The sequence below is a fragment of the Neocloeon triangulifer genome, unplaced genomic scaffold, assembly GCF_031216515.1.
Source record: "Neocloeon triangulifer isolate White Clay Creek 2 clone unplaced genomic scaffold, ASM3121651v1 ptg000017l, whole genome shotgun sequence".
NCBI lineage: Eukaryota > Metazoa > Arthropoda > Insecta > Ephemeroptera > Baetidae > Neocloeon > Neocloeon triangulifer.
Window position 1 is genome coordinate 6,733,248 of NW_026775559.1, and position 14,372 is coordinate 6,747,619.

Sequence of the window (14,372 nt, forward strand, 5' to 3'; positions counted from 1 at the left end):
TCTCTTTTTCCTCCCTCTTATATTCTTTCTCGTCGCGGGCATAAAGATTAAATATGATTGCCTTACATTTGTATTACGATAATAAGTCTTGATAAGCGCGCGTGATTAGCTGCTGGCGTTTTATTAAGCTTCGCGTGTCGTGTGCGCCCGACACGAACCAGTTAAAGTAGTGACAAGATATCATCTGTGGGCCGCGCGCGCGTGAGTTTCGTTTTCTCCAAGGGTGCCTCGATGGATTGCCGCCGCCGCCGACGGACGGACGTACGGATCGGCCGGGCTTGGGGTTGCACACAACAATATCAACAACGCGGTTGTTGCCTGAGCACCAAAAAACAATAGAGCAATAAACGACAGTGCCACTTTTTTGCACCTCATAATCTAATCCAACTGCAATAAAATGTTGCTTTTTCTGTATTTATTTTATTTTAATTTTTTTATTTTTCAGTACATCATTATAAATAATGATGCAGATAAAAATTAAATGATAACTTTAAAAACAAAATAAATGACAATTTTGTGCAGGTATTTAATTCATTCTTAAGATATTCATATACTTTATTTCATTAGAGCCAAATATCATGACATTTTTTACAGCCTGCATTTTCAGTCTTACTTAATAAAATAATTAAACTTGTCTACATAACACGGCAGGAGGTGAATTTCGCGTGCACCGACTAATTACTCTCTTTCTGAATCAAATTAAAATCAAGGGGTTTGCCAAGCAGAGATTTATCTTGGCAGCTCAACTCGCGTTTGCTAATGAAAATAACCAGCGAGTATAAATATATAAGTCAAGTTGTTTGTATATAAATATACCTATAGGAAACGACGTCAGCCCATTACGTTTATTTTATTCCGTTTTGCTCGCGCAGCAGCAATGTTATATTATTCGACACGTATACACATACCAAGCGCTGTGCTCGCTGGCAATTATAAGCCACTTAATTTGCAACCCGACACGCAAACTTAAAGCTTGTTTTTCCTCCCTGCGCCGCCGCCGCCGCTTTTTATCGCGCGCAGCCAGGGGGAGTTTCGAATATCGTGTGACGGCAACAATTTAAATTAATAGTTTCAATCAATAAACCGACCGCGCGCTCTTTAGCACAGCAGCAAAAACTGCACGTGCCACTGACAGTCTGTATAAGTAAAGAGTATGCAAATTGGTTATGCCTATGGAATTAAAAAAAAATCACATAGCCTTCATCCTTCGAATTCATCAATCAATCAAAATTTTAATTAGAGGGAAAAAATATAATAAATCTCACCCTTTTTAATAAAAATCAATAAACAGCAACAATAACAAATTAATAGAAAGTGTTATTTTTTTATCATAGGTGTGTGTGTGTGTGGCCAGGTTCACGATTTCAACCGGAAATTTAATTGAGAACTTCCTGCGTGTGCGCGGGTCATTGTCAGATTGTCGCTGCTCGCATGGCAAGAAGAAATAAATCAGAGAACCGTGTTTATTTTTTCTACGGTCATCGACGAGCGTGTATCGTGAGGAAGTATGCAACGAGCGCAGCACTCGCGGCCGGCAGGTTGCATACCAAAGAAAGGCAGGGGTACGACGGACCTCCTCTGAAGACGGCGGTCGGCTGAGGAGTGATGGCTGAGGCACCGTTGCTCCGCAGATGTCGCGTCGAATCGCGGCCGAGGGGTGCTAATCACCCAGGGGTGTGGCCAGCAGCTGTCTCTCCGCCCCGACGAGGGGTGCAAACACGCCCCCGAGGTCTGGACTAGTGCAGAGCGAACACAGTAGATGGCACGCACCTTTCCACTCGCACACCTGAGTGAGATGTTCAATTGGCATAGATTCAATTAGGATATAATAATGGTTAGTAGAAAAGCTAAAATTTCATAACTATTAGCGTAAGAAAGTGAAAACATAATAATTTCACGACCGAGGGTTGATCCATGTTTTTTTGAGTTGAAACCCATAAAGAAAAAGTCAAGTTTTGATTCAAACAACAAGAAAAAAAAAACAAAGGGATGTAGTAGTAAAAATTTTAGTAAAACGTTTTTAGTAAATAATACTTATTAATATATTCCTTTTTATGGTTATTTGTTTTTCATTTTTTTTCAACACTTCATCACTCATCACACATATAGAAAAAAAAAACGATATTTAATTAAAAACTTATATTGAGAAAAATTAAATTAATAATGTCTATGTATGACAATGCAAAGATAATTAAAGTAATTTAAATGGGAATAAATAAACTAATGTATATTTTTTTAAGTGAAAGTTTAATAATCTCTTACTTACAGGGATAAAGAGCAAGCAGAAAGACAACTTTTGATTTTTCCATGATCATCTCTCGAGTGTCAACTTCTTCAACAAACTTTTGATTGTTTCTCATTATTCAGTTTTGGTTATTAATTGAGATTCGGAGCATAGTACCTCTCTATCTCTCTCAATTTCGAAAACTAGGGTTGACTTTGGCTCTAATGAATCCGAAATTGTCATCAAGCCGGGGCGAAATAACTCTCTCCACCAACTCTCCGTCGACGACAAACTCGATTGCATTTTCTGTGTATCTTTGATGCCGATCCTTTTGATCTCACGTTGGCCTCGCCGCCGCGCCGCCGTTTTTCATCAATATTGAACAACGCGGCGAAAGCACAAAGTCTCAGTCTAGTCACGGGCGAGCAGAGATTTCATCAAAACTTCCAATCAAGCATTATGCAAATGCATATAATATGTAATTAGTCGCTTCTTTTGTGGACAAAAAATTGTTGTTTGTTTTCAGTATTGCATGAGTAAGCAAGCCGTGGGTGCATATTTTGTATCAAGCGTTGCCGCAGGCTAATCGAACGACACGGACTTATTTATTTTTCCCACCACGTCGGAAATTCTCACTCTCTCCCGATCGCAATAAACGTGCGCGAGCCCCTCTTAAACACATAAAGCGGACACGCGCTTGCAAGCTTGTTTATTGTGATATTATGGCGCCCTAAGAGGATTATTGCAAACTTTATTGTTTAATTAATTTCCAGAGTTTTCTCAGCAAACGTTTCAAGAAGAATAATATATTATCTACTTTCTTTCAGCATTATTTTGATCTTTAATAATTGTAACTTAAAAAAAATTGTACATAATTATTGATTGTGATTGATTGAATTAAATTAATTTCCTCTCTTGTGCTTTGATTCAAATTGGTAATTTTTGAATGAATGTATGATCTACTTAATTGCCAAGTGAGGAGATATATCAATAAAGACACTTTGCAAATAACCTGTTTATTGTTTGAGATAATACTCAACCATAAGTATTATGTTAAATTAAAATTTTCACGCGTTCAAAAATATAACTGTACAATTTTAATTTCTCGTGTTTTAATATCTAGCTCAAAGTAGAATAAATAATATATTCATCGTTTTATTTTAATTAAGTAGGTTTTATTCCAATTCTGCTTCCAATGTAAGACATAAAAGAGTTAAAAAGTATCTTCTCAGAAAAAGGGATAAAAATTATTAAAATATGGGTAATTATTTAAAATTTTATTTAATTAAATTCATTAAGTCTGTTTTATATATGCCCAACGTTCTTTACACATTTTAAAATTTTTGAAAGCTTTTAATTTGAATCTTTAATCTTAAGCTCTTTTCTTTCATTTCAGCTTTATCCAATTTATAGAGGTGAAAGTAGAATAAAACATAGTTGTTTTTGTTCGCAACAATCGCCGCTGCAGGATATTGAAATGTGACGACGGAATCGAGGGCGCAATTAAAAAGGGTTGAAACGCGAAAGCACAACAAACAAACACACAGAGCGGCGAGCGATTCTCGTGAGCGAAAAGCAATATTAATTCCGTCCAACTTCCTTAATCACCCCCGCGCACACCGACACGCGCGCGTCCCATGCAAATGTGCGCGGACAAAACAAGCGTGAAAATTAAACCTTTGAGACAAAAAGAGCGAGCACCACCAGCCAGAGAGAGACAGATGCAAAGATTCGCCGTGCTCTGCATTGTTTATTTAAAGGATCTAATAATGTAAAGAGGTTTTTAAAAGTCCCCTCGGGGATCGCGGCGGCTCAAAGGGGTGCAGCTTTCCCGGCCGCTCTGCTCTCTAATGACATTTCTCTTCAAAAAGCCGAGCGCACTTTTTCTGCGCGACACGTTACGTTATATACACTCGATAATAATATCCCACTTGTAATTGAATCTGCGAGGCCGGTTGCGGACAAACAGGGCGGGGTGGTCGTGTCGCCGCCGGTGGTGCCGCCGACCACCATCCCCTCACTCGAGCTCGACATGTGTGTGACGCCGAGAAATGTTTTAATACACTCATTTTCTCCCCGCTTTAATTCGGTTAGCTTTTTCAATTTCGCGTCCGGAAAGCTGCGTCGGTTTCGACTAATTTCGTTTTGTCAAATTGAGAATGAATCACTCGTTACAAGTTAAAAGGCCTGCAAATATGAATGGCCCCGTTGATGAGCGCAACATGAATTAATTTCTAGGAACCTTCTCCCTAAAAAAAATATTCTAGGAGCGGGAATAAGTGGTCAAGTAAATGGTCAAGCAGAATAATAGACAAGTTTGTTGTAATTTTCCTTATATTGTGATTAATTGCATAAAAATAATCTAGGCATGAGTGATAGAAAAAAGCTTTGCTCCTGGTTTGGTAAATAATATAAAGCTAGATAACTAAAATTGGGTAGATAAAATAGATAGTCTAAATTGAGATTTATCTAACGAAATCTAGAACCAAAAAATCGTTACATTTATATATCTCTTTTATATTTACCTTCAATTAGCCAAAAAAAATGGAATTTTCTTTAAATACCAAAAGACACCGAGGAATCGGTAGATATTTATTATTTAATACGTACCATATAAAATTTATATACTATCTCTTCAGTAAGAAAAAAAATTTCGTCTCGAAATTTTTCATTATAAAACACCAAAATAGATTAATTTCACAGTTTCGTTGATGCATAATACATTTTTCTCAATTTTTGTAGTGAGTTTCGGATCTTTGATTTTTATCATAAAACAAATTTAAAGGCGCATTTTTAAATCTAAAATGATTTAAAACATTTATCAAATTCTTCAGTTTCTGTTTTGATGCTGGAAATAAAGCTTCCTCGTTAAATTATAATTTTGTTTCGCGCCATACTCTGAATCAGGAAAATAGTCAAACTGACATAAGCAAAATTAAATCAATAAAAAAAAAATCCACAATTGAAGCGAATAAAATTTTTATATAAGTTATATAATCAATAAAAAAAATTAAAAAATCACTTATAGTTACTTCTTAATAAATTTCACGCTTCGAACTGTGAATCTTTTAATTTCTGATCTCTGAGCACCATTAGATTGGAAGGATTTCGCAAACCCATAATGAAGCCTGCAACGAGCCACTCAACGGTGGTTTTTCCCGCCCCGTTGGTTTGCCGCTTTGGCAAGAGAGTGAGAGAGCCTGGTATGTATTAACTGGGAGCCGCTTTTATTCAGCAGCAGCAGCAGTTCTTGTCGCACAAAACGCGAACAAAGGGCCGATATGGGAGCATTTGCTCGAGAGCGATTTTCATTTGCCGCGCCAGAGTATCAAATTTTGCATCCATTAAGGCTCTCTCTCTTATTCCCGTTGTTGCGCGCCGTGCATTGGATATTTTTATTTCATTGTTGTCACCCTAAGTGCGCGCGCGAAATAAAAAGCAGCAGCCGCGAATAATGCCCGCGTAATGGAAGAAGAAGAAGAAGAGGTTTTGCGCGCCGTTTTTCTCGGCAAGGACTACTCAAAGCCTAATGGAATTGATCTGCGCGCGCCACTCTCGCTGCCTGAAAGTTAGACACACAAAAGAACGCCCTCGCGCCGCCAAGATTGCATTACACATTTTTTATTTAAGGTTGCTTCGTAATTGACGATAATTATTTTGGCGTAACCTCTGCTTAATGACAGAGTGTAATTACCCTGAGCATGAATGCATACAAAAGGGGGGGGGGTTGAAATGGAGTGTAATCGAGGTGTCTCATATAGCGCAATAATGGACGGTTAAGTGCAACGACCGACTCATTATCCGCAATCACAACTTCCAATTGCACTTTTTTTATAAAGATTATTTTTAGAGTAATTTGCTGTTAAAAAAGGGGTTGAGTGCATTTGGGAGAGAGTAACAATTATTCTCATTCAAAAATGAGAGCTTGACGTTGAAAACTTTTAGGTTTTCCAAGCTAAAATCACTGTTATTTGGTATTGAAAATTAACAATTAAAGAACAAGTAGGTCAAACAATCAAACGAAATTTCCAGTCATGAGTTTGATTTTTGAAGATGTTTTATATAATAATTTTTATCAAAGTACTATATTAACTCAAATTGCATAATCAAGGATTATTGAAAATTATATTGGAATTAAATTCCCATTGACCGCTGATTGATCGAAACCACAGATCGGCCTTTAATTAGAAACAAGCGCGTATAATTAAAGCAGAAGTAATTTGGTCTTAATGAGCGGCACATTGCGCAAATCGAATGATCCGCAATAATCGGAATCGTTCGCGGAAAGCGACGGCGAGCGCCATTTGCAGCAAAACCGATTAATCCGAATTAGGGACGAAAGGCCGCGACGATTGAATAACCGGCAACTAACGGGGAATTTAGTTATTCAAATTGATCCTTGCATTGAAATTCGGACTGCGTTTGAACATTTTCGCGAAACGTTAGGGAATAGTTCATTAAATGAGTATAAATTGTGTTTGTGTGGAGTGGCATGTGTGCCCAGAGAGAGAGGGATGCTGGTCTGTGTGTGTGTAATTATCAAATCTGCTCGGCGCTTGTGTGTGTATATGTCGTGTGTATTGGCAGCGACGCCGGTCAATACACCACTGATTACATTGATTCAATCCAATATTGCGACGCACGAGTTTCATTGTGACCGGCCGGCCAGCAGACCGACCGACCGACCGGGTGTATAAATTTTCGCTCTTTGTGTGTGTGTATACATAGATGGTGGACGAAAGTCGGCCGCACACACACATACATGCGTAATTGCATAACCGCCTTAATATAGTGTTTGATAATAACAGCCGAGCGCATTACGACACGCGATTACATTTTATTGTGCGACGTGTATTCCCACCACGGCCGCGGTAATTGCGCAATTTTGCTCAATTAGGCTCGCTTATGTAAAGCAATCGGTTTGTTTTCCAATGCGTATTTTGGATGCGATTCAATTCTAAAGAACCCTTCGATTATTATTACAGCGACAGGCACTATATTCACGCGACGATTTTACTTTGGTACTTATTATTTAATACATTTATAAGCTGAAATAAATAAGAAACAGCAATAAACAGTCAATTTTATTTATTTTTGGTAAAATTATCAATTTATTTATTTTATCGTTTTTTAATTTTTGCTTTAAATTTGTTAAAGCGTGATAGAAAAAAATATTTAAATATGAATCATATATTTCCTAATATAAAATGTTTTTCTTGTAAACTTTATTCAATTTTGATTTCTTTCCTCAATGATTGATTTTATTAATAAAAAAAAATTGGAATTTTTAATATTTTTAAACAATTTGATAACAAATATTATGTAATCAAAACTATTAAATACAATAATTTACTAAATTTTATGATTCATAAGTTGCAGGTATATTTTTTTATTTGTAGTAAGTTTATTATTGATTTATTTTCTTTTCTTGGATTAATGTGATATAAATGATTTACACAAATATTTTTAAATCAAATTAAAATTTTCACGTATATTAGACCATGTATAATAAATAATGTAATGTGTCATGCTTTTACAACGATATTGTAAAAGGACTCGTTTAAAAAAAAATAATCAAAATATTATCAATTTATATGTTCATCTCTAATATTTACAGACATGTAATTTTTACTGTTGAATCAACTCAGTTCTCAACAAATTGAAATCATTCCGCACCAATCAACCACAAAATTATGATACAAAACAAGCAATCATTTTTTACTATACTAAAGACTTTGAAATATAGCAAATTTTGACCAATTAGTAATTATTTTCTGCGTCATTTTCGTCTTTTGAACTAAATAATTTAAACATTATGATCTCCTAAAAATTATTGACTTTGACAAGGTAAAGAGTTGGATGCACACAACGTCAAAAAAATCATAATTCATTAACCAAGACGTTAAAAGAAATGAAAGGCGTGTTCGCCGTATTTTACAATCGCGTCAGATGCTTGCATTATGAAATTCATCAACCACAATATTGTTTGCAAACAATGCAGGAAGAAATCTGGCGCGGGATCCGTTTGCTGCAATAATGTGCCTACAAATTGCACAAAAAGCAGCGATGCGCGCGTGAATGGGCACCTCTGATCCCATTTGTCGGCGTGAAGTGAAATGATGTGCAACACAACACGCAAACACACACAATGCAAAAGTGTGTGTTTGCCTCAAAATATACACACACACTATATGCATCTACAACACCTGGATGCGGCCGCGAGCATGAGAACGCCGTGGGCATGATGTGACCCCCTGGCAGGATCGATGACAACAATGGACCGCGCACAAAAAAAGTGCCAGGCTGAATTTCAATTTATATGCCACGAATGGGGAATATAAATTTTTCCCATTAGCGCCGAAATTAAATTTCCGATCTCTTTTCATTTGAATTCAATGGATTATTCAAATTCAATTGAATAGATGAAAGAATAAAAGAAAAGTTTTTTATTCCAATAAAAAACAAACAAACATGAAAGAGCGAGTCGGAAAAACCATTTTTAACAGCAAAGGCCTCATGCAAGTATCGATCGGGCTGCAATCAAGGGGAAATTAAAAATAAATTGCCTCTAATTTTTTCCAATGATTTTAATTATTTTGTTGCATGATTGAGGCCACCGTCGGCGCACACGTGTAATTACACACATTTTTAATATTAAATCGCGGCGATGTAGTTTACTTAACGCAGAGCGGTAATCAGCCGAGCAGCAGGAATTGTTATTCGGCGGCCACGACATGCATGCATTAAAAGGAAAATAATCACGCGCGACCGATAACAGTTAAAACATTCACGTGTAAATGGCCACGCTAATGAAAATGCCCGCCACTATCCGCGCCAAATTGGCCTCTAATTATACCCACGCCGCCGAGAATAGAAATTTTTCGCTTTGTATTCGGACAGAAAAGGCGTTGAAACGCGATCCGCCGCCATAAGAAGGACTTTGATCCGAATGCACAACGGAATCTCATTCATTCATTCTCTGACCGAAAAGCGTCCGTCGCAGGGAAAAGATTCGTTTGAGTTGAGCCGCCGGACAGATGCTGCAGACGGACGGACTTGCGGAAATGGATCCATTTATAGGCTCAATTACCACGCAGATCAGGATTATCCAAGGATTGTCGCTTTGCTATAAATTCCTTCTGATTCTCTCCCACATACAATTTTATTTCAGGAAATTTGGATCAATTTTTGACAGAACTCCGAAAATGAGGCAGACAATGATAGTGTGAGAAATGAATGTTCCAAAAATTCACAATTTTGCAAATTCAAAAATTATAATTGCTCATCACATAAATAACTTTGTTAAAGAAAGTGCAATATGGGAGAAAAATTTAAGTGTTAGTGATTTCTCGCAGGCTAAATTATATAATCGTATTGTAAATGAGCTGTTATGAAGAGAAGGGTTTATGCTTTTAAATGGGTGATTTAGGATGTTTCATTTTTTTTCTATTTGCATAATTATTAGGCAATTCGTTGTACGAAACATTAAATATCAGAATATTATCTGTCAAAAATGAAACGCACGGGATATACCTGACTATTTTGAGCGCAAGAAATAAACACTGGCAAAGTTGAACCTGCCACTCTCCACACCAACGGCACTTTTTTGATTTAAGTCTGTTCGGCGAAAGTATAAAAATCATCATCTTCCGTCAGAGATCTCAAGCATGTAATTAAATTTTTTTAAATCAGTCAAATTTGTTATTTAGAGATATTTTTTTGGGAATTCATACATATAAATAATGGCATTATAGGCCCTTGTCAGCGTCAGCAGGAAAATGAAACAAAATATTTCCTTTTTCCAAATTCATGAACATAGTTAAATTTTCTGGAATTTGAGAAACGTTGTTAAATTCCACTTTAAATGCTTTAAACCGTTTTTACTGCTTTTAAATTGTTCTGACTGACAATAAATTACAGTCATAATGTTATTTATTATAGTGATTAAATTATTAGATTAAAAATATATTGGTCATAGTTGTTTCATCAATTAATCAATTATAGTAAAAGAATCAGCAGCATTAATTTGTTATGGAAAACAACATAAATTTTCATTGTAATTCCAAGGTATATGTATAAAATTATATCATGGAAATTAACAAATTTTTAATCAGGTTATTGCTCAAAATAAAAATATTAAATCATAAAAAAAAAAATAATATACAATTTATTACAAAAGAAATTATCGTCTAATTTTAACTCACGTTTTTAACTTTTTTAGTAACATAACGAACATTTCTGTAAAAATTTAAATTTATTTAATTGTGTTTTATTTCTTCGCTTGTATTCCATAGTGGAAAATTAACAATGAGACCACACAACTCGATCTCGGAGAGATTTTGAATACAGGTAAGGTATGCGCGCGAATTGAATTGCTTGATGAGGGGGTGATTTTCATCCGATGTATCAAATGCAAGCTGCGTGTTTTACAAGTGCGTTCCAGCTCACTTTTGATCAATCTGATAGGACACATTTTATATATAATATATGAAAAAGCCCTCGAGCGCGACAGAGTGAGCAAGAATGCGTGCAGTCTCCGGCGGCGACAGAGCATTCGCTCATTTCAAGAGTGATTGTGTTTTGTGTTGAGCGCGCGCGAGCATACGCGGCGCACAATGTCATCTTCATCAATTTGATATTGTAAAAGAGCATCATCGCAGCTAGGTGGGTGGGAGGAGGGAGAGAGAGAGAGAGACGGCAAATTGGGCTCAATACAAGCAGCCGTTTAATGAAATTGCTGCGCTTTGTGATGCGAAATTCGCCGGCGTCGCGGCGCAATAGCAGGTGACAAAGGGGCGCTCGTCGAGCAGAATAAATGAATTCATATTGCACGCGCGCGCCTCACAGCGATATTACATTAATAACCTTTGATTTGCCGGCTCAGCCGTCAAGTGAACAATCGCTAACGAGTTTCCGCGAAACGAGCACTTTGTCAAAAAGAAACACAAGGCGCACACCTTCTCAACGTTTTCACTTAATTACAAATCTGTGCGGATGGTAACATAATAAGGTGTTGCAAAATTTACAGCAACTCTTCTCTGTGAAACTAATTCTGAGTGCTCCGTTGAAATTTGTTTTCTAAATTTGCCAATAATTATTAAAAAGGTAATTGCACAGCAATATTAATAATTGGACAGATATCAAAAATTTAATTTGCAAAATTAATTTAAATTTAATTTAAATATTTTTACAAATTATTGTCAAAGTATTGTCGGCCTATGCTCTTTATTACTTGATGTACAAGGCACCGCCCGATTTGATTTTAATTTAGTTCAACTTTAATTAGCAATCATCATTTTTACTGGATTCTTAATCAATGGTCCAAGCGATGAAACCGAGAAAAGCTGAAAACTGAAAAGGAAAGCGAAAAAATTTTGAAATGATTTTGGGTTGTAGTAGTTTGGGGTCAGGAAGTTCAGATGAAAATTTTGCTTGTTAAGAATTTTCTGCGATTTATGTGCTTGATAAAATATTACCTTTTTTTTAATTTATTGCCTTATTATTATTTTTTCATTTGGTAGATTTATTAAGGGCCCCTGATGTCTAATATTTTGGTTTTAATCAGTCCAAACATTGCATATTTTGCTGGATGTCGAATATTCGGCGATCGTTTCAGCTCAATCGGCAATAATTGAAATATCGGGTCATCAGCGTTGGACTTTCTCTGCGCTTTCGCCATGTCGGCCCGCCTAAACGCCTAATTTTAATTTGAATCAGAAGCACAAGAGGGGCTGAGGAGGGTCGAGGGTCTTCCTTAAGAAGAGGGCCGATGGGCTACACGTGCCGCCAGCGGGCCGACGCGAACATGGCAAATATAATGAGCGATTAATAAAATTATATATTTTGCTGTTTTATCCTACCTTGGGGGCATGGAGAAGTCCCTGGTCCATTTGAGGTCATCTGCAGGTCGGCGAAGTTCTCAGTCGGCTCAAATTCGGCGAGTTACTTGCTGCTGAGGCATCGAGAGGCGACTTTTGTTGCACACAAACTACCCCTCCTGATGGCAGTGGCCGCTGCTGCTTTTTGTGCTAAAAGACCAGATTGAACAAGTCAGGACGGGATGAGAGACGCAAGACGTGTCGCGAGAGGCATGCAGAAAAATAAAAATGACATCAATGGCAGCTCCAAAGGAATGTTGCGGCCAACTTCTCAGAAAACATTTGTCTCATTTAATCTCATTTCTAAACCTTTGTTTTTTACTACAAATTTACATCTCGGTCTCAAAATTAAGTTTCCAACCAAAAATCCATATTAAAAAATTTGCAAAAAAATTATTTTATCCATAACAATTCAAATTTTGAGTTTGAGCCCTGTAAAGGTATAAATATGAATAAAGATAATTCTGACGACATTGGCTAACTATCTAAATACATAATTTAATTGGGTACATTTTTCTATACGTAGATTTTCAAAAAAATTTCTTGCTATGAAAGAAATATTAGAAAAATTCCGCACTATGCTGAATAACTTTGTAAGCTCCAAAATACATAAATAATATGATTTATTTTAAAATTTAAAACTATTAAAAATTAAAACGTTCCGCCATTTCGTCAACTATCAGTGCTGCAAATGTGAATATATTATTGTCTTACCAGTTTTTACACGCGTTATGATTTATGATGATAATTTAATCGGCGCCATCTCATTTTTATTTTGCTGCCTGTCTCTCGCGACACGACGTGCGTCTCTCATTCTCCCATCCTGACTTGTTCGCTCTTGTCTTCCAGCTTCCAGCAGCAAATACCGCCAGCAGGCAGAGTTGTGTGCAGAGTGCAAAGTGCAAAACGATGACAAAAGACAAAAGTCGGCTCTCGATGCCTCAGCAGCAGGAAACTCGCAGACCTGAAGATGACCTCATATGGACCGGGGACTATCGCCCCCAAGGTAGGGTTGTTGTTGTTAAATCGCGATTTTAATTTTATTAAACGCGCGACGGGCTCATTTCTTATTCTGTAATCTCCGCTTCTGCCTGCCGACAAGGCATAGAAAATCAAACTTTAGGGGCCCTTTAAGATTCATTTTAAAATACTTAATATGAAAATATATATCAAGTAACTCAATGATTGATTTTCATCGTCTGTATCTTCAATTTGTACATTTTTTGTGTAATATTAATTTCTAATTAGTTTTTAAGGTCATTGGCTTAGGTTCATTGATTATTTTAGATTAACTATTAACTATGCAGATTTGACAATTCATTGTAATGAAGAATTTGTCCATTAATTAATCTCCTCTTTCAAGTTATAAATACTTTGCAAAAAAAAAATATATTCTGCAGTATTTTCAATTCTCATGCTTACAATTTTTTTAAATGAAAATAATACAATAATTAGTTTTAAAATTAATCCATAAACAACAAAAACATTTTTAGTGGAAGCAAACAAAATTAAGAGTTGTTTCACTTTCAGCTGATTGCCTTCAAATGCGACACTGAAATGATAATTTGATTCCGAGTGTTTGATTTCCGCCAGCACGCAACAGCCCCGCGCGCCGTCGTCGTGGAAATTATACACCCCTTGGTGCATGCACGTGTCATAACTGGTTGTAGTAATTTCGCTTAATGTTTTGATCTCCGCACGTCCAGCAGCAGCAGCGGCTCTTTCGCATGAAAACGCCGTTGCGAGGAAAACCGTGCCAAGCGTGGTCACCTGCTGCTGGAAACATCAAATTGCCGGTGCCGTGCGTGCTGCTGGCCGCGTTTCACCCCCGAGTGCATATGCACTAAACTAAACACACCCAAAACTTGTGCTCAAACATAAGCAGCTAATTGGTGGGCTGATAAGAGACACGCACCACCAGCGCGACACATTTTTACCCCGAAATTGAGATTTTGTTTCCTAAATTGCTAGCCCACATCAAATTACCTCGTTTCGGAAAATTGGAGATTTCACAGAAATTTGGCTTCACTGAAAGTGTTTAAGTTGACAAATATTTTTTACAATTGATTATTTTTTTAAAACAAAAATAAACTAATAATAGAATTAATTATGACATAAAATTTTATTTTTATTCAAATTTTAATAATTTATTTATTAATTCTTCCATTAATTTTTTTTGTGAAACGCTTTATGCGTAGAATGAAAAATACTAACATGAAAATATTGCTCAATTCTAATTCATTATTTTTATTTAATTACGCATCAACAAT

At 36.5% G+C, this 14,372-nt stretch overlaps 2 protein-coding genes across 2 annotated transcripts in view; one reads left to right on the forward strand and one right to left on the reverse strand.

The window, feature by feature from the left end:
- The window catches only part of LOC132202974 (homeobox protein orthopedia-like), a 123,216-nt gene extending 111,012 nt beyond the window's left edge, over window positions 1-12,204 (reverse strand). Inside the window, exon 1 of the mRNA XM_059630362.1 lies at window positions 12,085-12,204. Within this exon, the coding sequence (XP_059486345.1) occupies window positions 12,085-12,124 (40 nt within the window). The 5' untranslated portion in view covers window positions 12,125-12,204. The remainder of the gene's footprint in view (window positions 1-12,084) is intronic.
- An 873-nt stretch (window positions 12,205-13,077) lies between these two features.
- The window catches only part of LOC132203483 (senecionine N-oxygenase-like), a 31,350-nt gene continuing 30,055 nt past the window's right edge, over window positions 13,078-14,372 (forward strand). The window contains exon 1 of the mRNA XM_059631291.1: window positions 13,078-13,108. The gene's annotated coding sequence lies outside the window, so the exon portion shown is untranslated. The remainder of the gene's footprint in view (window positions 13,109-14,372) is intronic.